The 25310-nt window shown below is 37.0% G+C and overlaps 2 protein-coding genes across 3 annotated transcripts in view; both read right to left on the reverse strand.

The window, feature by feature from the left end:
• Positions 1-3957, reverse strand: part of LOC306894597 (uncharacterized protein) — a 31038-nt gene extending 27081 nt beyond the window's left edge. Inside the window, exons 1-4 of the mRNA XM_079457278.1 lie at positions 3721-3957; positions 2861-3205; positions 2412-2765; positions 2040-2141 (exon numbers count right to left, since the gene is read on the reverse strand). Of these exons, the coding sequence (XP_079313404.1) occupies positions 2040-2141; positions 2412-2765; positions 2861-3205; positions 3721-3772 (853 nt within the window). The 5' untranslated portion in view covers positions 3773-3957. The remainder of the gene's footprint in view (positions 1-2039; positions 2142-2411; positions 2766-2860; positions 3206-3720) is intronic.
• An 8096-nt stretch (positions 3958-12053) lies between these two features.
• LOC306893895 (uncharacterized protein) lies at positions 12054-24985 on the reverse strand. 2 transcript variants are annotated; one of them, XR_013786640.1, is made up of 17 exons: positions 24755-24985; positions 23459-23803; positions 23015-23371; positions 22741-22845; positions 22277-22372; positions 21972-22064; positions 20795-20869; positions 19892-20005; positions 19233-19331; positions 16343-16418; positions 16000-16092; positions 15151-15228; positions 14483-14549; positions 14073-14168; positions 13680-13782; positions 13228-13270; positions 12054-13126 (listed from the first exon to the last, which is right to left on the reverse strand). XR_013786640.1 is itself a non-coding variant. In XM_079456018.1 (10 exons), the coding sequence occupies exons 1-10, from the start codon at positions 24834-24836 to the stop codon at positions 16396-16398; spliced, it is 1389 nt and encodes a 462-aa protein (XP_079312144.1). In that variant the 5' UTR covers positions 24837-24985; the 3' UTR covers positions 16250-16395. The 2 variants fall into 2 exon arrangements, 1 of the variants encoding a protein (XP_079312144.1); XM_079456018.1 differs by lacking the exons at positions 12054-13126; positions 13228-13270; positions 13680-13782; ... (2 more) ...; positions 15151-15228; positions 16000-16092 and having other exon boundaries at positions 16250-16418.
• Between the last annotated feature and the right edge of the window lie 325 nt (positions 24986-25310).

A 25310-nucleotide genomic window follows, 5' to 3' on the forward strand; every position in this document is an offset into this window, starting at 1 on the left:
CTCGTTGCTCCGTTTTGGCCGAATGAACCATGGTTTCCGGACCTGAGGGAGTTGTTGACGGCACCGCCATGGCGGATTCCCCTCAGGAGAGACCTGTTGTCCGCAGTGAACGGCACGATTTGGCACCCCAGCCCAGAGTTGTGGAACCTCCATGCCTGGCCGCTTCGGGGGCTCTAACTGCACTCCCTCAGCGTGTACTGGATACTATTTCGGAGTCTCGTGCGCCGCTCTAAAATGGGGGGTGTTTGCTAAATGGTGCAGCAGTAACAATATCGACCCGGCGTCCTGCCCCGTGTCTGATATTCTATCTTTCCTGCAGCACAGGCTGCACAACGGCGGCCTCCCTTCAACGCTGAAGGTTTATGTGGCTGCTATCGCCTCGTTTCGTTCCCCGGTTGATGGGCAATCAATTGGTAGGCACATGCTGGTGGTCAGATTCCTCAGAGGAGCGAGGAGACTTTTCAGAGCTCAATCGACTAGGGCTATCGCCTCTTCGTGGGCCGGGTCTAAGGGCACATCTATTCAGAACATATGCTGTGCAAATGGCTGGTCTTCACAGAACACCTTCGCCAGGTTCTACAGATTGTATGTGTCCTCGTTGGCTTCTCAAGTCCTCTCGGTGAGTGCTGATCACGCTTTATCTTCTACCTTGTAATTTCTTGTGCTACACAGTTGTTGCCGCATTGCTGTTTACACTGTGCTTGATGTACTTTTATGTTCGCTATTATATCGCCCGGGATTCCATGCTGGTTCTACTGCTGTGGTTTCTGCCCTATTCAGCGCAGCCCACTGCATTCGTTGGGTTTGGATATGCAAATTTGCCAAGAGCCCAATCTAGCAGTTCATTGGCGTGTTCAGTGATCTAGCTGTTCATAGGCCAGTTTCAGCCAATCAGCTGTTACCAAAAATGGTTCTTCTATGGCAACACTATGAAGAACCTTTTAAGCATAACCTACAATACTGTAAAAAAATCACTCCTCACAGTCCTCCACAATTACTTATGGGCTGTGGAAGAAACCTATTATATGCCTGATCTAACTGAGTTTGAGTGTAAACAAGGTATACATCTTTTTAAGTCTGCTATTACCTTTTTCAATCCAAAAAAAGAACAATAAGCACTTGATACCATCAAATATCTTTCTGCACAGATAGTCCAGAACAGAACCTTACTGGCACCAACACCAAAAAAATGTTTTCTTTCTCACTCAAGTCTAATTGTAAAATCAAAAAAATAATTCTGAATGATCCAACCTCATGTGTGATGCTTTTCACAGACCTATGATGCACCTGTTGCAATGTGTAATTTTTGATGCATTAGATATTTTTGTAAAGATTGATAGGCTGGATGGGTGAGATGTGTTAGATGTTGGTAAGAACTAGAGTTAAAAATAACTCTTTACCCTCCAGCATTTTTAAATAAGCCGCCAGCCAGTGTCAGCATTTTTTATCATTTTACAAAATTTGAATGGCTCCCAGAATATTTTCTTCATCAGATAACATACAATATGAAATGAAAGAACAGACCCTCTTCTTTTGAAGAAAAAAACTTGACTAAGCCATTTACATTTATGCATTTGGCAGACACTTTTATCCAAAGCGACTTGCATTGCATTATACTACACATTTTGTTTTAGGGAATTTGCAATCCCTGGGATCAAAACCATGACCTTACAGCTACAGTAAAGCATTCTATCTTATTTTTTTCTTTTTTATTATGGGCAAAAAAACAGAAAATCCATTAATCGTTTTTCAAAAATGCATTTGATATGATATCTATTCCCAATCGATTTTCATATTTCCGCAAGCGCTAAAAATGTATAAACGTGAATGTTATTCCTACCACTTTCCACAGTTGTCACTTTTCTATTGACAACGGGTGAATGTTACTAAAGGGGGTATTTTGTTAAAAATTATTGTCTTTGGCAGTGAAGTGTGTCTCTTAATTGACAAGATATCTCATTATTGATGGGAAAAGTGTAAAATATAGTCAGATTTGTGGCTTCAGTTCTGTTGTGTTTTTAAACCCCAAGAATGCATACCTGTGTTGTTTCTGCAGTAGATTAGAGAGCAGTAGAGCAGAAGAGCAGATCCACATGCAGAAATACACAGAATCAACACCAGTATGTGTAAAGATGAGAAACCTGTAACACACACATCAGCTTTTATAAGCCTTTAACAGGATAAGGTAATATATATTGTTTGTGGCCTGGTGGTTAGAGAGTTGGGCTTGTGATCAGAAGGTTGCCGGTTTGAATCTCAGTTCCAGCAGGTCATGACTGAAGGGCCATTGAGTAAGACACCTTACCCCTGATTGCTCTGCAGTAATGTGCCAATGTAAAAAACTACTTGTAATTCGCTTTGGATAAAAGCGTTAGCCAAATGAATAAATGTAAATGTTGTTGTTGGCTCACCCAGTTCCAGTGTTACAGTCGTGTTGTCTGAGAGTTGTCCAGCAAACACTTGACACATGTAAACTCCTTTATCTTCACTTCTGACTCTCTTCAGTCTGAGAGAGAAGTTTCCTCTGTGGATTTCATCTCTGAAGAACTCAACTCTGTCTCTGTATCGCTCATCTGATGATTCTAATAGAGTTTTATTGCTTTCATAGAGCAGAACTGTGATGTGTTCATCTTTAACTATTTTCTTCCATGAAACCTCTTCAATGTCTTCAGGTGGGATGTGAGAGTCCACAGAGCAGTTCAGAGTCACGTCCTCACCAACATTCACTGATAAAGACTGATCTGATCCAGATACTATCAATCGCTCTGAATGAATATAATAAAAATATATATTACAATATAAATTCAATGCTAGACTACATTTTTAAAACGACGTGAGCAACTCATATGATCAAACTCACCAACATCTTGAATTTCCAGCACAGTTTCTCCAGACTCTTGTCCGCTGTGAACTGTACATGTGTATTGTCCTTTATCTTTATCTGTCACATTCATCAACATGAGAGAGAAGTTTCCATCTTTAATGTTGTCAGTGAAGAAATGAGCTCGATCACGATAATCCTCATGTTGGACTTCTGGCCTAATATCTCCATCTTCATACAGATGAATGAGAATCTGTGAGTCTGATCTCTTCCATTGAACCTCCAGATCCTTCAGTGATACGAGTGAATCAACAGAACAGGGCAGAAGAACTGAACCTCCCAGAGGAACAACCAGAGGACCTGAGGAACCCTTCACTGTGAACCCTGCAAACAAATGTATTGTCAATGAAAACTAAGGTCAAAGATTGTTTTGTATAATTTCCGACCAATCATGTCTGTTGTGTTTGCTAAAGCCTAAAGGGTTTTTTGGCACGAATTGTGAAATGTGTTTCAATCTCATATTTTAAGAAAGCAAAAACCATCATAGACTGAACACATCAACTGAAGACGATCTTATCAGACATGAATCCATAAACACATCTAAAACTGACAGCATCACCACTTTCTGTTGATCTCCACAGGTGAACAGAATCTGTGACGCCACAGAAACTGATAATAAAACACTTCAACTTTATATTAGACTTATAATATGAGAAGTGATTTAAACACTCCAGAAAATATATTAACAATTTATATTTGTCTAAAAACTCATTTAATTATTATTCTGTTAAATCATGAGAAACAAGTTCTGTTCTGGTATTTAAGATTATAAATGATGTTTATTAATACTGATCATGTCAATGAGAGAGAGAGAGAGAGAGAGAGAGAGAGAGACAAACCTTCAGATATCGTCAGAAAGGCAGAAACAAAGATGATCATCTGCAGGTTCATTTTTAATAATAAATATTTCAGTTCATCTGTTTGGATATTAAAGTCCAAGTGCAGGTTTGAAAATGAGTCTTTTGGTTCAGGCGTGTTTAAACCTGTTTTGTTTTTTCTTCCTTATAATAGAGAAAGATTTCTGTGGAACTGATCCAGATAAACCCGTTCTGATTCAGTCGAAAGATGATCAGTATGAATAAAAATAACAACAACACATATTTATAAAGGGTGTAGACAGAAACTTCACATGAACCATGAACATTACGATCTCTTAGTTACTCAATCAAAATGTTTGTCGTGATTTTTAGGTTTTAGAGTTGATCTGAAACTGTTGATTTTGTTAAATGACTGTCAGGTGTTTATAAAGAAAACTTTAAGGATTAAATGTGTAAATTATTTCCAGATAGTTGAAGATACTCTAATGTATCTCGCACATAAAAGTATTTTAAACTCCTAAATGTAAATGAACCTTGTGTCCTGAAGTGAAGACACATTTAGCATCCCAGAATGACACGAGAGGTTTGAGAAAAGAAAAAGTCCTGATTCACAGATTGTCAAATGAATATAATAATATTATAATATTTAAAAATGTGTTAACCATCATGTAAACTGATTAAAGAAAGATAAATATTTCATTAATAAAGGTCAGAACCGATTTTAATAAAGTTTAATAAAAAATTTCTTATGACTGTCAGTATATGAGTCTGAAGATCAGAAGTGTAGATTCACGTGTTCAGTTTATATCTGCTGCTCGTCTACATGGGTTCACAGATAGAGATCAAACACTTTTCAGTTGTGTGTACAAGTAAACTGATATTAACTTTAGTTTTGATTTGTGGGGATAAAACTTCTTTAACAGATCCAGATGAACCAGATTGATTATTATGAAAAGAGTTTCCTCATTCTTAACAAGACGCTTTATATCTTATGACATTCAGTCGGCTGTGTTAGATTCCAGCTGTACACATCCTTCATATTTACCACAAAACATCCAATGTCTCATTATATAAGATTTCAATAACGTTCAATAAACCATAAATTCAGATTAGATTAAAACTTTCAGATTTAGTCAGAACCTTATAAAGTTACAATCTTAATCATGACATGTCTTGAAGTAGATTTAAATGGATTATTTGCTGGGACATGCACATCATTACTGGGAATAACATGCATGCTGTGACAAGAAAAGCAGAGAGAATCGTGATTCAGATTTAGGCAGAAGTGTCTATGAGAAATGTATGAAGTCAAGCCAGGACAGAAAAAGGTTTGAGATCAAAAGACTGATTGGTCACACAGGACGCTTCATGAGAACCAATCAGCTGTTGGGAAGAGATTGTTTTATTATGGGGAGATGGAAGGGTTAGTAACACTTACAATTGGAGAAAGCGTAACATGAAACACGTGATGCAATTCAATAAATCATAGTGACGTCAGTCGCCGCTGTTTAAAAATAACATGTTTATCATAGTAAAATCTACATATTGTTCCCAACAAATGTATTGTTTGGTGTTAAACATTTTAAGCATTAATGGATACAGGCGGTCGATTGATCGGAAATATGCTGTTTAATCAGCGCCGCCGCTCCCACCACGCGCATCACGCATGTGCGTAGGGCACCAAGTGCCGAGGGGGCACCAAAAATAGCCTGATGAATTTAAAAAATTTTAAGGCATATTTTAGCCATGTATATGTAAAAAAAACGGCCGAACAATCCCATATCACCCCATCCACACCAAGGCAGTGCCGGTTGATCGCGCGTGCGCCTGACGCAGTTTGACAGAGGCCAGCTAGTGAAGAGCTATCTAGTGTGTAAACCTCACTGTCAATCAACAGAGACGTTAGCCTCCTCGTTAGAGCGCTCGTCTCCCAATCGGACCGACGTCGGTTCGAAGCCGTCGGTCCGAAGCCCGTGTCGAGCGGGGCGAGTTACTTTAATTTCGGTGCAGCTTGCAATCTGAATTGAGATTTTACTGTTAAACATTGATATTTTTTGTTTTACTATGCTGTTTACTGAAGAAAAGTTTGCACCTTTAAGGGGGGGGGGGGGCATCATAATGGAATTATGCTTAGGGCACCAAAATGGCTAGCAGCGGCCCTGTGTTTAATTGTGATTTATGTCAGCGATTTAAGAAATATCTGTCTTCACCCATTCAAGTAGATAGTAGTGTGGACTTGCTAGGATGTAAATATCTGCACAGAGGTGTTGAAAACGTGGCACGACTTCGTAAAAATGTTGACTAGTAGAAGCCAAGAGTGCCGGTTGAATAACAGACCCACTACGGAGCGTCCGGTGAGAGACTTTTACCATGGTTTTCTATAAATAAAAGTATGAGAAACATAATTAAGTACAAAGAACAATAACGAATAATAGAAACATAGTAACAGTAATCTCCACACTGAATATTAAGTTACAATGATCAACAATGTACAATAAGTAGAACAAATATACCATTATATGGGAAAGTACACCACTCAGCATGATTATTACTGAGCGATTGACATCTGACACCCTTGCGCTCTGAGGACAGAGATGGGACCGCTCTATCGCATTAGTGCGCATGCGCCCCACGAGTACTTCAACTCTAAGAGTGAGCCATATATATATATAAACATTAAATACTTTAAATCCTGAATAGAAGGCACATAGATTATGTTTTATAGATATAACAAAGCAATATGTGAGGCAACCAATATGTAAATATACACGCAAACATCTTTACGATCTCGGTTGTATGTCACTCGCTACATTAACGTTTACCCATGAGCTATTAAAACGTTCATAAACTAAATAGAGAACAATGTATAAAGAAGCAGTAACTTACTTTACAATCACGCACACAACTTTAGCAAATATCAACTATATAGTTTAGCTTGCATCCGTCCACTTTCCCGATCGGTCAGACTCTGTTCAGTTGGCGGGAGCACAGACCTGCACGTCCTTTTCGCAGCACTGATTGGCCCGCTGGATGGATGCTGTGACGATTGCGTCATTTGTGCGTAAAGCAAAGCAAACTAAGAAACATAAATAAAAGCATAATAGTAGCCTTTTTAACAACTTCCACAAACTGCAGTTCAACCACTCACTGTCACATACTGCTACTTTAATTCCACACAAATCTTTTTTTCAACATGGTGCTTTTATATATCATAGTCTATATGAAAATAAAAATCATTTAAGTTATTCTTGTGATTTTGGGAGATAATTTATAGGACCTTAAATCATTTTAGGAAACCAAAGAGAAAGTCTCTAAGTTCATCTGCCTCTCTACAGTTTTTATCATTTTGATGTTTTATCTCCTCTTGCTTTGTTGGTCTTTGTGTGCCTTTGATCTTTTTGGATGTGTGCCTTAAGATGTTTTGGATGTGTGCCAAAACGCATACTAAACCCGAACAAATATCAAAAATCTCCTCCAGCGAAGGGAGAAGACATTGAGTGTAATGCCTGAATGCCTGAATGCCTGAGAAATTGGATTGATAAGCTCTTCACTTTATCGTTCTCTAATGGAAAGGTTCATATTCACAATGAAAACACTTTGTGTCTATTATTAATGAAGTGCTGGTAATGAATGTGTACAATAAACATTTAGTTTGGAGCTAGAAAGCTAGATAATACATAGGCCCAAATAAAAACTTAACTTGAAATTGCCACCTCTACACCACTCAAAAGTGTAATAAAGTGTGGTTCAACAAACACATTCAGCATTTTCTTTTACTTTTGATTTTAACTTTTTTATTTTCCCTAGACTGTGTTAAATACATTGCACAATTACAGCAGACAAGTACTATCTACACATAGAAAAAGTATTACACGTTGAACAAAAAATATGTAAAACAACATTCAAATAGGACCTATCGGGTGAAAATAATAAGCCCGATTCACATTTTGCATCTTTTTTTCAGACGCATCGGCGCCGCATCGAGATGAAAAAGTTTTCAGAAAGCCGCGCAGGTCATGTGACAAGAACCAACCAGCCAATATAGACAAGCTCAATGAAGATGGAGACACAGATGATCACAGCATCACTTTTTGTTTTGAAAGATTTGTAACTGTAGGTTTTTGTAAGTGAGAGGTTGTAGATGCCTATTTGTGGACAACGTGTAAATATGTGCAATGCATTCGTATCTTTCACTGTGTTTTGTAAATGCCAGTTTACACATTTGTGACTATTTTTCTGCAACTTCAAATTCAGAAGACAGATTTGTTAGTTTTGTCCACGAGTGAAAATCTCAACATAACTTCAGTTTTTTATTTTACAAGTTTTCACAATGGGGCTGTGATTGTACATTTTAGTGTACAGGTGCAAATACTTCATGTTTTGCAACTGATTTCCCTTTATATTTAAAGCACTGATAAGTGCAGTCGTGTTAAATGCATTTTTGGCTTTTGAAACGATGATGAACGTTCGCTCGTAGAAAACGCTTATAAGTTCTGAGATCCATCATTATTGGAAAACCTGGCCAGAATGACTGTTGCTTAGGCAGCATCTTTGCTCTCTCTGTTGGTGACCTTTACAACTGTTCATGAGAAAATGTACTGTAGCCCATGGTTGAAAATAGTCTTTAAGATGTTGTTCATTTGTTCATTTTCCCAGTTTAATCAAAATAAAGAGAAAGGTAATAATTTCCTTTTTATTATTTGAAAACGAATATTGAATGGACGAAAGATTCCCTGATTTACACGGACTGATGCAAGTGAAACTATTGTAAGTTAACACTTCACATCAACCATGAGGCAGATACAGAGATAATGATGAAAATAACAGCAGGCACAACATGAAGTGATAATGGAATAAAATGAGTTTATTGAAAAATGATTCAACTTTGCCTGACTAAATCTGGTTCAGCAGGTACTATTATACCATGAAAGACAACATTGAGTTGTGACGTTATTGAAAACCTTGAGCTAGAGACAAGGAGACCTATCTTAAGTCAATACAAATACTACATACAATATCAGATTAAACAAAGTATTAAAAAATAAGAATAAGAAGAATTAATACGCCTAAATAATATTAAACTGATTAGCTAAATAAATATATAACAAAATAATAAGGATAGGAAAATAAGAAATGAAATGCAACACATATGTATGTCTGTACTCTTGAGTTAGAATTTCAGTCATCTCTCATATAATACACAAACAAGTTGCTTTTAAGAATCTCAATGGACCAAAAGCATTTATATACATCATGTAACAAACATCTTTGATGAACAGAACACAAAAGTAAAATGAACAATACAAATCCATCCATCCATTTTCTACCGCTTATCCGGGGCCGGGTCGCGGGGGCAGCAGTCTAAGCAGAGATGCCCAGACATCCCTCACCCTAGACACTTCCTCTAGCTCTTCCGGGGGGACACCGAGGCGTTCCCAGGCCAGCCGGTAGACATAGTCCCACCAGCATGTCCTAGGTCTTCCCCGGGGTCTCCTCCCGGTCGGACGGGCCCTGAACACCTTCCGGGGAAGGCGTCCAGTAGGCATCCGTAACAGATGCCCAAGCCACCTCAGCTGACCCCTCTCGATGTGGAGGAGCAGCGGCTCTACTCCGAGCTCCTCCCGGGTGGCCGAGCTTCTCACCCTATCTCTAAGGGATCGCCCAGCCACCCTGCGGAGGAAGCTCATTTCAGCCGCCTGTATCCGGGATCTTGTCCTTTCGGTCATGACCCAAAGCTCATGACCATAGGTGAGAGTAGGAACGTAGATTGACCGGTAAATTGAGAGCTTCGCCTTGCGGCTCAGCTCTTTCTTTACCACGACGGACCGGTACATCGACCGCATTACTGCAGAAGCTGCACCGACCCGTCTGTCAATCTCCCGTTCCATCCTTCCCTCACTCGTGAACAAGACCCCGAGATACTTAAACTCCTCCACTTGAGGAAGGAACTCTCCACCAACCTGAAGTGGACAAGCCACCCTTTTCCGACTGAGGACCATGGCCTCGGATTTGGAGGCACTGATTTTCATGCCAGCCGCTTCACACTCTGCTGTAAACCGTCCCAGTGCATGCTGAAGGTCCTGGTTTGAAGGGGCCAACACGACAACATCATCCGCAAATAGCAGAGACGAGATCGTGTGGTCCCCAAACCTGACACCCTCCGGCCCCTGGCCGCACCTAGAAATTCTCTCCATAAAAATTACAAACAGAACTGGTGACAAAGGGCAGCCCTGCCGGAGTCCGACATGCACTGGGAACAAGTCCGACTTACTGTCGGCAATGCGAACCAAGCTCCTGCTTCGGTCGTACAGGGACCTGACAGCCCTTAGTAAAGGACCACAGACCCCATACTCCCGAAGCACCCTCCACAGGATGCGACGAGGGACACAGTCGAATGCCTTCTCCAAATCCACAAAACACATGTGGATTGGTTGAGTGTTCCAACTACAGGGGGATCACACTTCTCAGCTTTCCCGGGAAAGTCTATGCCAGGGTACTGGAGAGGAGAATACGGCCGATAGTAGAACCTCGGATTCAGGAGGAACAGTGTGGTTTTCGTCCAGGCCGTGGAACGCTGGACCAGCTCTACACCCTCTACAGGGTGCTGGAGGGTTCATGGGAGTTTGCTCAACAATACAAATATCAAATATATTTAATTTATTAACATCTCTACTATGATAAATTGCCTGTGTTCCTTAGTCATTTTTAAATGGTATTTTGTCACTAACAGAAAAGAGTGCTTTTAGGGTCAATATATATATGTAAACTTTTCAGCGCACCATTTTTAAGTACCACATAGAAATGATCCCTGCCATGATTGAATATCCTAAAAAAAATTTAATGATAGCAAATAATTCAATTGGTAAGAGTTTTTTCAGTTTTATTTAAAAATGAAAGAGAAGAATGATATACTTTGAGATAAAAATCACAAGGAAGTCAATTTTTAGTGAATAAATATATTTATGTTCATGTTATCATCTCTCTAAAGTCCAAGCTCATGTTTGCAAATAATCCCTTTAGTTCATGCAGGCCTGTTTAAACCAGTTTGGTTCTTACACGGAGTGTAAGGTATTGAAAGAGAACAAACTCTAAACATATATTTCACAGAAAACCACGGACAAGCAATACGTTACTAAATCTAAATGTTTGTCATGACATTAATAAAGCTTATAAATGTAAATAAATCTTTCATACACCGTTAAATGTGTACTAATGTGAACACATTTCCTGAGCTTGGGATGCTTGTGAAGCTACGCCAGTCTTTCTGACATGAAAAGATTACATTTTTACAATTAGTTTATCAGTAACAAACAATTGACAAAATCTGGATACACGAGCACCTATATAATAATAATAATGGTCTCTTTACAAACCTACAGACTATTATTTTTAAGAAATCTTGTCAATATGAGTCTAATTAAAACATTTGCCATGTGTTATGTTTTCAACAATTTTCTTTTAAAGGAAAGTTCTGCCATTATTTCCTCACCTTTGAGTTTGTTCACATGTTCCAAATCTGCAATAATGTCTTTGTTCTGATGACAGATATTTCGAAGAATGCTTATAACCAGAGAGATTTTGACCTCCATTGACTCCCATAGTAAGAATAAATTGTCAAAAGAAACCCCAGAACTGTTTGCTGTCCTACAATCTCCGAAACGTCTTATATGTTCAACAGAAAAATAAGATAAAGTAATTTTTCCTATATGTGAGTCAATGAGGGGTAAAATCTCTCTGATTATAAGCTTTCTTCAAAATCTTTCTATTTGTTCATCAGAACGAAGACATGTATACACACATTCGGATCAACTCAAGGCGAGTAAATGACAGAAGATCCATTTTGGGTGAAGTTTCCCTTTGAGACATCGGTTGATGTGGGTTGTGGCGCACACCATCTAACACCATCTTATTTTGATTTATGGCTTAAATAAAAAAATCGATAATTTAGACCCACAAATATTCCCGTGTTACTTAAGACTGGTTTTGTGATCCAGGGTCCCATATAGCACTATCATCACTCTACTGCGTGTCATTGGTTTACTATATGACATTATTTATATTAATATATGAACTACCACCTCAGAATTATAAACAATCATTTGACCGTCTGATTTAATGTAAATGACATTCAATCCAAGGTTTGTAAAGAAGATATCAGTCACGAAAAGCAATCCTCAGCAGTACTGACATAAAAAGAAAGTCTGAAAGTGCATCAACAACTATACGAAGTAAGAAAAATTATTCTGGGGAAATGGACCAGAACAAACACGCTGGCATAAACTCAAACTGCTGAAACAATACTCACTTATATTGCAGAATAAGGCAGATTTATGCAGTAATGAGAAACACTTTTTCCTTGTCTCTTCTTTTTATTTGCAAAAATAAAGTTTAACATTTAAGCACGAATATCATACAAACAGAAACAAAATTTAATATAAAAACAAAGCTTCAAGTTATAAAGTTAAAATTCTATAAAAACAAAATGTTCTTCTAACATTATAGAAACTGTAAATAAAAGTATGTGAATGAAAAGATAAACAACATTTTTATCAAGTTTTTCAATATACACAAAAAGAGACACAAAATAAAAAAGTGACAAATGTACATTTAACATTTATATTTAAACTGCCAAAAAAAATCAACATTGAACTGCTTTATGGACGTCATTTTATCTCACGTTTCATTAACTATTTACATTAATGTATCTAGCAGATGCTTTTATCCAAAGCGACCTGCAGTGCATTCAAGCTTTACATTTTATTATTACATGTGTTCCTGACAATCAAACCCATGACCTTTTATACTTCTAATCCGATGCCTTACCACAGAGTCATGATCAAGGGTCATATTGAAGGAAGACTGTCATTGATTTGTCCATCTTGAATTAGGAGTTCTCTGATACCTTTTATTTGTAAAGATGGGCATGTTTTTCCTTGAGTAAGCCAATTTCACTTTGACTTTACGTTATTTTTTTGAAAATATTCAATACAAAGCCAAATTTATTCCTTTTCTAATCATCACTTTGAACTTATAACGGCTCATAGAGATCTGCAGATTCATCGTCTGCATAAGACAGTAAAACCATTGCGGTGTTCTCATATTTTTCTCTACCCTTATGGTTTCATTTTGTCCAGTATCTTTTGCCCCTTTTCACAGTCAATAATCCTACATGAAATGTACTTGGGTCATAGTACCATATTCCTTTTTATAAATGGGCTTTAGACTAAACTTTACAGTTTCTCACACCGATGTAGGAAAGAATTTACATTTGTTTGAGAAGCTGTAAACAACAGTAAACAAACACACTTAACACATAGATGAAGGATTTGTCCCGATTATCTTCCAGGAGGCCTGTACATTATTGACGTGCCTTTGAAATCCCAGTATCAGGTGCAGACAGTGTCTCCAATTCATGAGCTTCTGTGTTCTATGTTGAGAAAATATGTTATAATATATATTTTACAAAAACATATTTTAAGATGTCAAACTTTGTAATGCAGGCCATAACAATTTAAATGAGTACATTACCTCGAGATCTCTTTGAGTCAAGTTATTTTGATCATGATGTGCACTGGAAAACAGAATTAAAGAATATTAATAAATACAAATAAAAGATTTTATTTTAAGCAAAATTTAGCGTATAAAAATATGAACTTACTCAGTCTTACACCCTATAGTGACAGAAGGCGTTAGACAGAGAAAATGAGAATTGTCAAATTAACATCATAAAGTAAAACACATATCATCATTACCTTATAGGCCCACTTCACTGATCTCTGAAACCCACCCCTACATCTAGTTTGAAAGATCCTGTCCTCTTATGAGCTTCAATTTGAACTTCAACTTGTATTGAGCCTTAAATGTTCGGTTTCAGTTTTATTTTTTTAAAGAAAATGACAATAATAATTCTTAAAGTTTTAACTGCTGAAGTCATACTGTCTATATCATCTATAAAAAAAGATGAAAGATTTCAACGATACTCACAGAAAGCATGCATTTGTAAAACCAGCAAGGATAAGGCAAAAACACACTCAGAAGGAAAGACGATGAGTCTCAGATCTTTCATCACACGTTCACCAGTTCCTAGCAGTTGAAATCAATGAATTACATCAATAAAAAGAACAGAAACATCTATAAATATGAAGTAAACCATTTAGAACATGTTAAATGATGAAATCTGAAATGTATTTGTATACCACAAAACTGGATGGTATTGAAAAGTTACATTGAAAGAAAATATTTTAGAAACTTTGTTTTAACACCAATCGTACTGTTGCTCTGTTATTACCGTTTGTTGCTCCCTGAACTCTTTGTAAGTCGCTTTGGATAAAATGAATAAATGTAAATGTAATGTAAAAGACGTATTCACTTACGTGCTTTCAAAACAAGTTCTGTCATAAGTGCAGCAGAATTCAGCAAAACAAGACCAACTGCTCCAAACATGTAGATAACAGCACTGCAGAGAGGCACTAATACAGATACAGAGCACAGGCTACGTCAAACCATCATAAAGTTGCATTCATTCGCTTGGTCGTACGACCTGATCTCATTGAAACAAATGTGACTCTACCTTTGCCACAATGCTATGCCACAAAGTCATGTTTTATCCTGTATTTTCTATGGCACTACTGTAAAAAACCCTTAAGAACCTTCATCTTTAAGCATTTAGACATTTTGAAATCCTTTCAAGAAATCATTACAAGTCTTGGAAGGAAAGATGTAGATTTTTTTGCTGTGTAGATCTGCTGTGGGATCTTGTTTATTGTGCAGCTGCGTGTCTTACGTGTCATCTCTGTAGTATCAAGGCTTGCTCTGCGTTGTTCTGCGTTGTTCTTGTTCTGCAAATGTTGCTGTGTGTGCAAAATTTGTAGGTAAAAGACGGAGCAGAAAACACAGATTAAAAGATCAAATAACACATGGAAGGTTCATGTATTATTAAATGCTGGGTTATTTTTACCCCAGTTTTGGGTCAAAAGAGGACAAAACTCAATCACCGGGTTGTAAATAATGCGGAGTTGTTTTAATCCATTGTTGGATCAAATTTTAAAAAATGCTTTAATTTAACACAGCAGCTTTATTCGTCCTTTTTGACCCAAAACTGGATTAAAAACAACCCAGCAATTTTTAGATTGTGATAAAAACAAAGTTTGCCCGTAGGGTTGAATAAAATTCACAGTAACAAACTTGTGTTTTACAGCTTAATCAATCTACATAAAAGTTGCAGCTATGAAATAAAATAAATATAATAAAAAAAGTTTTTGTGATTTTTACTGGTTTTGTAAAAAGCACATTTAGCTCTTCTCAGAGATCTTAACACACTTATCACTTAACACTTATATCTAACATCACTTATATACCTCATATTTTAAGGTCAATAATACACAAGGTAGTTACGGTTAAGGTTGGGAATACACAGCATTGTAATTGAGATATGGGCAATGTGGATAATACCATGAGCACTGCATTGGAAGATCACGATCATCTTCAGGGCTTGGATAAATGAAATGACTGAGATCCATCCCATATAATCTGTTATTAAAACAAACAACATAAAAACAGAGAAGCTCAAAACACACATTTTATACAAGTGAATGTCAGATGATTAGTAAGGTGATTCTGTGGACTTACTAAAGTCACTTATACATATTATAATATTATCAACTCTTCACTCACTAACCCTAAGCGAAGCCACTTCGGAAACTTGATTTTTATGTGCAATTTAAGCTTATGAAACAGATATTATGGTACAGTTCATGCACGTTTTAAACGTTGTTCCTAAATATGTTGTTTAATAAGGATTTTAGCTGGCGACTGTAAAAATAAAAACGGTTCTTGATTCTGATTGGTTGAGCCGAGTTAAGCCATTATAAAATACCCGATTTATAACTGCTGACCGCATTACATAGCCTAAATAACCCTTTAATTTCTTTATTTTATGAAACCTTGCTACGCATGTGGAATAACTGTTTTATAACAGTAATAAACCCCACAAAGCAGTGCATTACAAGTGTAAAACAACGCCCTTAGATGTTATAAAATCCACTGTAACCCACGGCTTCCTGGGGTTTATATCATTAGTTTAGTATTCCTCATTCTCGTCTTGATTGAATTACGTAATAACTGCCCAAACAGCAAAGAGATGTTTTAAATTGAAATAACTTTGAAGTACAAGAAAAAGTATAATACAGTATACAAAAAAATACATTCTTGTCCCAAATAGAAAAACTTTAATGAACATTAACAACATGTTTTAATTTATTTACTTTGAAAACATTGCTAATATTATTGAAATAAGCATACCTTTTTCCCTTTCCAATGTGACTAGATAAAAATAGATTGATAGAGGAATATCCAGAAGCATCATTATAAGTAATAACCGTCTTTTCTGTAAGACTGTGAATAAAAATAAAAAGATGAACTGCATTCATATGTAAATAGTACAGTATAGTACTATATGTGAAACTGGACAACAAAACGTCTTATGTGTCAATTGTTCTAACTGAATAAATAAGCTTTCCATAGATATATGGGTTGTTAGAATAGGGTCCCATATAGTACAAAAATGATACTGTATATATGTATATACTATACATTATAGTACTATATACTTCATATAATATATTATATTTTAACATGCACTTACCTTTGTCTTTAATTTGAAGTTGACACAAAAATACACAGAACGCCAGTAGAAGCTTAACCGATGGGAACGAAACTGGCTAAAATAAAATATTAATGTTCCATTATATTTAAATATATTCAAATAAAAGACCTGTAAATAATGGTCAAATGAACTTTAGAAGTGAATCAGTTAAAATATTTATATTACCATATAACACCAGTAAAAATACTTCTATGGTCAGTAACTGTGATTTTGTCAAGTAAGGTTTGTTGCTAAATTAACAGTTCTGGTTGGTACTAGACGTTGAGGAACAACTTTACTGTGAAATAACTTCCCAAACTAACCCTAAATCAGCAGAGGATATAGATTTATATGATGTACAAGTCCCTATATCTATACAGCACAAAGTAAACCCAATATCAACCCAAACCTAATCAGGGCTGCGTTTCTCGAACAACAACATAACTCGCTGGTTAACAACCATAGTATGATGCATTGGTGAGGAAATATAACGAAGTGGTAACGACCCAAACCGTAGTAAATGTGTCTGAGATCAAATGTTTGAACCGAGTTGGTTCAGCGATCTTGTTGATGATGCCACACAGGTGTGATGTCTACTAATAAATACAGTCAGATATGATTCATGTCAAATTCTTGCTACTTTTGTTATTCTACTTTTGTTATCTGTTGTTTTATTTCACAATATTTAATTCATTTATAAGTGTCCTCCTATGTCATTCCGTGCAGGGATTCCTCAGGGTCATAGAGCACGCAGGTCATGCACATGCGCACTTTCAAATAAAAACAGCACTTCTATTTTCTTTACAAACTAAAAGATGTAAAATTGTATTTATATTTATTTAGAATGATGGATATGGAATGCACTGCATGTCGCTTTCTTACTTTGCTCAAAAGCTTGATGCACGTTAGTCTACATTTAAATTTAGTCATTTAGCAGACGCTTTTATCCAGAGTGACTTACAGGAGTAATAGTACGATAGGTGCTAACACCAAGTTACAAGTTTCAACCAAAGTTAGAACAATATCTGTTGAGAGAAAGAGAGAGCAGGCGTGTCGCACCGGTGGGGGATGTGGGGGTTTTAACACCTACACTTTTCCCGGTGAGAGGGTTCAACACCCACACTTTTTCTGCAGTTTTTCAGCACAAACGTCTTACTACAGTCACTCACTCTTCCGTTTCTCTGGCCGCTCTACGGTCTGCGGCTGTCTCCTCTCCCCCTCCCTCTCAAACATGACACCGGCTGATGATTGGCTGTTCTGCCTTAAGTCCCGCCTCTCTTGTGTCAGTTAGCTCGTGCTGAGGAGGCGGGACCTTATGGTCATGGTTATTTACATGACACATCTCCCTTTTCCAGGTACTTTGAATGAGTGTTTATGCTTTCGAGGTTTTTAAATAAGCTTGATATGTGTTTGGGAAAATGTTCTGTTTTTGTTTTGTTGACATTTCGAGTGTTTTCTTTATTATATTTCGTTTTTTAGACTAATACTAATTGCTATGTAAGTTAAGGGATAATGTTTATTCGCGTCGGGGTCCCGATCAGCCTGTTGGGGTTGTATTTGCTATAGCAACCGCCTCGCTATACATTATACGCTTATTACATGGCTACCTACCAAATAAATCAATAATTTGACACAAAATATTGATTTTAAAAGGAGTTTATTGATTTAAAAACGATTAAATTTCCTGAGTGAACAGAACTGCGTCGATAGCAACGCTTTGTTTTTCATGGCAACGGTGTGTTATACTTCGCAGCTGTTTTAACAGACCGCAGTAATTTTAAGCCAAAATGGGCGTCAACCTTGAACAAATTTCAACAGAAGCAAACTCAACTGATTTTGATTTCCTCAATATGTCCTGAGTAAGGGAAAAAAGCCCCGAAGGATTATTTAAGTATTTGTGATTCTTCAGCAAGTCTACTGTTGTGTATTTTCACCACAGAGTTTTGATGTTTTTTTTGTGTGTTCCGAGTGTGTTTTTATACGTTTCTAGTATCACTCATTTAAATGGGAAGCTTTTTATATCTTGTATTTTATACATTTGGTACCCCTCTGTCATTGTATCCATCATTTTTATTGTTAATAAACAAATCACATCCATCCCCTTCACTTTTGAAAAGCTTTCTACGCCCCGGAGAGGGAGGGTTAGTTTTGTTCTCATTTGTCTGTCAAGTGTTTAAAAGAGGAGAGGGGGTAAGTAGTTTTCTTAAGGTTGTGAGAGATGTGGTTGACCGGATCGAGTCAGGAAGAATGTTCCACCAGGAAGGAGTTGTGAAGGAGAATGAGCAGGGCGGGACGAAAGCCATGAGGGAAAGGCGCGAGGCCGGTCACGTGAGTGTCAGGTGTGTGTGCACCGGTCTCGCATCTCTCACGGAGGAGTTCCAGGAGGCATAAGAGAGGAGCAGCAGGAGTGTATGACGAGAAGGGACCGGAACCGGGCATACGTTACATTAGTTTTTATGTTCAGTTGCCGGCAGTCTACCGTGAGGTGGCTTGTTTGTTTATTTTTTATTAAAATGTTAAATGTTCGCCGGTTCCCGCCTGCCCCTTTGTTACAGCGGGAAGAGATTTAATGCCTTTAAGGGACTAGAAGACGCCGCTGGTTTGCTGAACGCAGGGTTCTTGATGGGGAGTGTAGAAGGGTGTGAAAGTATGCCGGTCATAATGTCATAATAATACGAAATGAAACTTCTGACCACAGCTCTAGACCTGTAGTTCCTATTCGCAACTTTGCAATGCTGCTTGTGATTGATTGTTGGAACAATGGTTTTGGGAAACGCACCCCTGATTGGTGGACAGGGATGCTGATCCAGGAACCAATTTTAATAAAATTTGTTATTATGCACCAATACTGTTATCGATGTAATAAACTGTATGTAAAATGATCACTCACCCAGATTTAAAAGTCTAAATGAGAATAGTATTTGAAGCTCTTGAAACGAAGAAGTCAAGAGAAATAGCATGATAATCAGAGGTACATTTTGGGTTAAGGCTGAAAAGGAAAACAATAATTAGTAATGTAAAACAATACAAACAAGGAACATCAGAAGCAACATTATTGTCATTTAGCAAAGACTACAATCTGAATCAAGTCTGAATCCTCTTTATGCTAAGAGTTACTGTTAATATTTTTCACTACTTTCTAGCATCCATCTAACAGTAAGAGTATAAATACAGCTTTTGGGCCTTTATTGGTGCTGGCATACACTGTCTTTTGTCCAAGCTGATGAATTGTGTGTTTGTTTTAAAACGATGAAACACAGGGTTTGCATATAAGAACAGCCCCTTATTCATATTCTTCCCCTAAAGTTCTGATTCTGATTTCACTTTAAGGTCTTAGACCCCAATGCTTCACTTGAAAATGTTAAGGTGGAAAAAGCTAAATCATGGTAATGTAATGACTGTACACTTATATAAACATTAAATGATGTAAGGAATGAAACAACAGTTCATAGATTACTCCTGTGGCCCAAACCGCAAACTTATCAACCTCAAATAGATTCATGATTGAGAACCACACATTAGTGGATTATACTTTAACAAAAGTCTTACCTTTCATGATAGAGAGAGACAGTAGTACCACAAATCCATAATAAACTCCTATGAGTACCCGAGGTTCAACACTTGTGTAGTGTGCAGTGTTTTTCCAGCCACAGGCAAAGAAAACTGGTGAGGAAATTAATTAAAATAATAAATGACAACTTCACTGAACTAGTGCTGGTTTGAAACTGTATGTTTGATAACCAAACATGCCCCAAAAATGTAACGTTATAAACATAATATTTAAAGAAAGATTAAGCAAAATATGATGTGATGCAATAATGAACAAACTCTAACATTTTGTCATCTGATTACATAAATGAAATGTCAGCTTGCCTTGTTTTCGCACATAGTGATGACTTTCCTGACCCCTTTTCTTATCTGCATTGCGTCTTCCTTCAATTATAAAGCCCACACCTGCTTCTCATTAGTCTCTTCATCTACTTCCTCTATATTTTATTTCCCTTGTTCTCAGTCTCAGTCAGACTGTTGAGTATGATGCTCATAAAAGAGCCAATTGCTACTTCTCTGATCTATCATGTCTTATTGGACCTGGTCCTAGTGCCTAGTAAAGACCTGTGCTCCAGATGTCTCCAATCTAGAGCTGCTTTCCTGCTTCTCGGTCTGCCCCAGTTACCTCCCAGTTTCCATTGTCAAGCCCCCCCTCCTGCCTGTCTGTCTGCCAAGCGGTTCTTCTCCTGCCATTTCTTCTCTCCTATCTGGTGACATATCCTTTGCTTGCTACCTGGAAGTCTTCCCCTGGCTCGGGTCACTGCTGTCTATGGGCTAAACTGTTGTTTTTGCAGCTTATAAACTGTGAGAATACATTTTCAGTTGAATCTGCGTTTAAAACTGTCTGTTGCTTTGACACCACCTTTGTGACAATAATGAGAGTAGTTTCTGTTGTGCATTTACCTGAATAAACAATGATTGAAAAGAGCCCAAGTTCTCTTTGGACACTGAAAAACCTGATCCATGTTTTATTGCTGCCTGTAAACAAAAAATGTCATATGAAATACATCATATTAACATTTGCACTACAAGGATATTATTCATATACACTTATGAACCAAACCATTATAGCTGGGCAGAATTAAAGATCTGTGTGATTTTAATAAAGGCACAACTTTGATGCAGAAGGCAAACTGGTTTCAAGATATTTCTGGAATAGCAAGGATCGTGTGTCATATGAGATATGAATTGGTTTGAGAAGGGACAAATGCTTATCAATGCCGAGGTGTAAAGTACTTGAGTATCTTTACTCTCAAGGATCAAGAGTGTGTACTTTATCAGTGTTTTTACTGCTCTACATTATTAAGCATACTCCATATCATACTTTTATTTAACTACATTTGATAAATAAATAGATTTGTTGACTCTAAAATTGCTTTTAAAAAGTACATTAAAAATTAAGTACTTTCTTGAGTATAAAAATATATGCTTTAATGTAGTGAAGTTAAAACAATTCTTGAAAAATGTACTTAAGTAAAATACTCTAGTTCTTTACATCTCTTCTATCTTGATCCCAAGCATCTATGGGATGTGGTGGACCACCAAGCTGCTCTTTGGTGGCTCTGCTCCCCCTCCGGAGCCTACAGAATCAGATACCAAAGCACAGTTTAAAGGGTCAGCACCTGGCACCTGGGTGACTCTGTGCTGTTCTGGCAGCACACAGACCAACAGCACATGATGAATGGAGTCGTAAGGTTTGTTTGGTGGTCGTAATGTTTTGGCTTATCTGTGTATACATCCTTTTTAGTCCCGTCTACTTGAGCAAATTGTACCCTTCTCAGTTTTATGTAGATGCTCTGCTAAGACGAAGACTGGTTAACTAATACATAAAGGTAAAATATGTCTAGTTAAAAGGAAATAAAACTCTAGATAAGATTCCTGCATTTCCCTTGAAACACAAATTGTAAAGTAATATTATTATGAATAAATAATAACATTCTTAAAATGTGTATCTTCTGCATTTTTTCTTGCAATCATACGTTCCACTAAATTACTATGACCATATACTTTGTGACAAAATATTGTTATGCTTAAAATGCGATTTGCTTGAGAAAGTAAACATTTTTCCACTGAAACATACCTTGAAGATACTTTAAAAAGCGTACCGCCCAAAACAACATAACAGTTCTCAGAATATAAAGAGCACAGCAAGTGACGGTCTCGTTCACGAATCCTAAAACAGAAATTTGAATAATGCATTACATAACATATGACAAAACTTTTATGGTTTAAACATGTTCAAGTCCAATTACAGCAAATATGGACACCACGTATATACCACACCTGAATTATTACAACATTAGAACAAACGGAAAAAAATCCCACATGCTTAATACTGCAAGTTATTTATTTACAAATATAATTCAAACCCATAACTATACTTACCCTCAATAAAACCCCACAAGAGGAAGGCAGAGAAAACACAGACGTTTGGGCAAACAACAAGAGAAATCTGAAGCTTCCAGAGTGTCCCACTGGTGTCTTTATGGGGTACAAAATAATGTTATATATGTAAACATTTATTAAAGCATCTATAAACTGAATAGTTATTCGTTTAAAGTTTTTTTATGTCATGGTGTGGATTCACTGTCACAATACATAAATAAAAATATTCTTAAAATGATAAAGAAATTCATTAAATTGAATGTTATTGCTACTACTTTCCACTAGTTGTCACTTGACAACGGATGAATGTTACTAAAGGGGGTATTTTGTAAATACTCGTCTTTGGCAGTGAAGTGTGTCTTTTTAATTGACAAGATATCTCACCACTGGCGTGAAAAAGAGTCAAATATGGTCAGATTTGTGGCTTCAGTTATGTTGTGTTTTTAAGCCCCAACAATGCATACCTGTGTTGTTTGATCTGCAGTATATGAGAGAGCAGAAGAGCAGAAGAGCAGATCCACATGCAGAAACACACAGAATCAACACCAGTATGTGTAAAGATGAGAAACCTGTAACACACACAGCAGTTTTTATCAGCCTTAAATGTGATGAGATAATATTTTTATCAGTGTAACTTATAGAAGACCATTTTGCAACATTTGCATAGCAATTAATTTATTAACTCAATAGTTTGGGAATCCAACCCTATAAATTTTGTTATTGTTGTTGTTGACTCACCGAGTTGTTCCAGTGTTACAGTCGTGTTGTCTGAGAGTCGTCCAGCAAACACTTGACACATGTAAACTCCTTTATCTTCACTTCTGACTCTCTTCAGTCTGAGAGAGAAGTTTCCTCTGTGGATTTCATCACTGAAGAACTCAACTCTGTCTCTGTATCGCGTATCTGATGCATCTAATAGCGTTTTATTGCTTTCATACAGCAGAACCGTGATGTGTTCATCTTTAACTATTTTCTTCCATGAAACCTCTTCAATGTGTTCAGGTGGGATGTGAGAGTCCACAGAGCAGTTCAGAGTCACGTCCTCGCCAACATACACTGATATTGACTGATCTGATCCAGACACTATCAATCGCTCTGAATGAATATAATAAAAATATATATAAATTCAATGGTAGACTACATTTGTAAAACGATATGAGCAACTCATATGATCAAACTCACCAACATCTTGAATTTCCAGCACAGTTTCTCCAGACTCTTGTCCGCTGTGAACTGTACATGTGTATTGTCCTTCATCTTTATCTGTAACATTCATCAACATGAGAGAGAAGTTTCCATCTTTAATGTTGTCAGTGAAGAAATGAGCTCGATCACGATAATCCTCATGTTGGACTTCTGGTCTAATATCTCCATCTTCATACAGATGAATGAGAATATGTGAGTCTGATCTCTTCCATTGCACCTCCAGATCCTTCAGTGATACGAGTGAATCAACAGAACAGGGCAGAAGAACTGAACCTCCCAGAGGAACAACGAGAGGTCCTGAGGAACCCTTCACTGTTAAACCTAAAAAGTAAAACATTATTTATATATAAATAGATAAAACATAACTAATATATTATTAAAGTGATGGTTCAACAAAAACTGAAAATTCTGTTTGGTTACTGACATTATTCCAAATATCTTCCTTTGTGTTCAAACATATTCAGGTTTAGAAAAACCTGAGGGTAAGTAAATGATGACAGACTTTTCATTTTTGGTGAAGTATCCCTTTCATAGAAAAAAAACAATTCGGTGGTTTTAATATTCTTCTTCTTCAAATAAATTGTGATTTTTGTTTCACTTCAATTCAAATGGACAGACTTCAAACTGGATAAACTGGGATCAGCTTACCACATTGTGAATTCATAGTTACCTCAAAAGTGAACCTTTTTTATTATTTATGCACCCTCGTGTCATTCTGCTAAACCCAAACATATCTCGAATCATACACCATTCTATGGCAGTAAATGTGGATGAGATCTGTTTGGTTACTGAAATTCTTCCAAATATCTTCCTTCGTGTTTAGCAAAACAAAGAAACGTATACAGGTTTGGAACAACCCGAGTGTGAGTAAATGATGACAGACTTTTCTGTTTTGGGTGAACTGCCCCTTTAAGATGGGAGATGAAACTCAATTTTTTTATACTCACTTTAGTTCATGTCTAAAAGGGACATTTGTTTGGCCTAAACCCAGCTTTTGTTTAAGCTGTCAATCTAAGAATGACTGAACATTCTCATACTGATCATTTAGTAATTCAAATGAAAACCATGCCATGGTGTATATTTCCGGAAGTTACATGCAGTTATATTGTTTTTATAAACACTTTAAATAACTATGCTGTTTCAAGAATGTACATACAACCGCATTTAAAGCAGCCAAATACATGATATTGATTTTAGCCTCTGTGCACGAATATCTATTAGTCCGTGATAAACCATCGAACAGAAGACTGTACAAATAAACATGTTACTTACCGTCACCAAACCCCAGAAATACTGACATGAAAATACAGCAAAGCAGATACATCTTAAAATATCTAAAAGACCAAATAATCATGTCAACGATTAATGATCATAAAACGTTTAGCATAGCCCATATATTAAAAGACCACTTTCACTTTCGCTTTTGTCGTGCTGCTGCCGCTGCGACTCCTGGCTCCGCCCCCGGGGTCCTACGAGGAGCTGTTAGCTGCCTCAATTGTGCCTGTAGTAGCGGTAACCATAGTGATCAAATACCGTCGTCTGTGACTGAACTGGTGATATTTGTCGACTGATGATATTACAATAACTTTTCTTGAGACTCGAGTACATCTGTGAGCGTATAAACATTAAAGTAAACGCCACATCCGTTTGTGACATTATTGTATAGATTAAAAATGGAAGGTATAAATGTAACATTTTGTTGGGTACCAGCACATATGGAGATAAAAGGGAATGAAACGGCTGATAAATTAGCAAAAGAAGCATTACACAAAAACTTGGTTGATATTAAGGTTCCTCTGGGAAGAAGGGAAATTAAATCTGTGTTTAA

The sequence above is a fragment of the Barbatula barbatula genome (assembly GCF_947034865.1).
Source record: "Barbatula barbatula genome assembly, chromosome: 5".
Classification (NCBI taxonomy): Eukaryota; Metazoa; Chordata; class Actinopteri; order Cypriniformes; family Nemacheilidae; genus Barbatula; species Barbatula barbatula.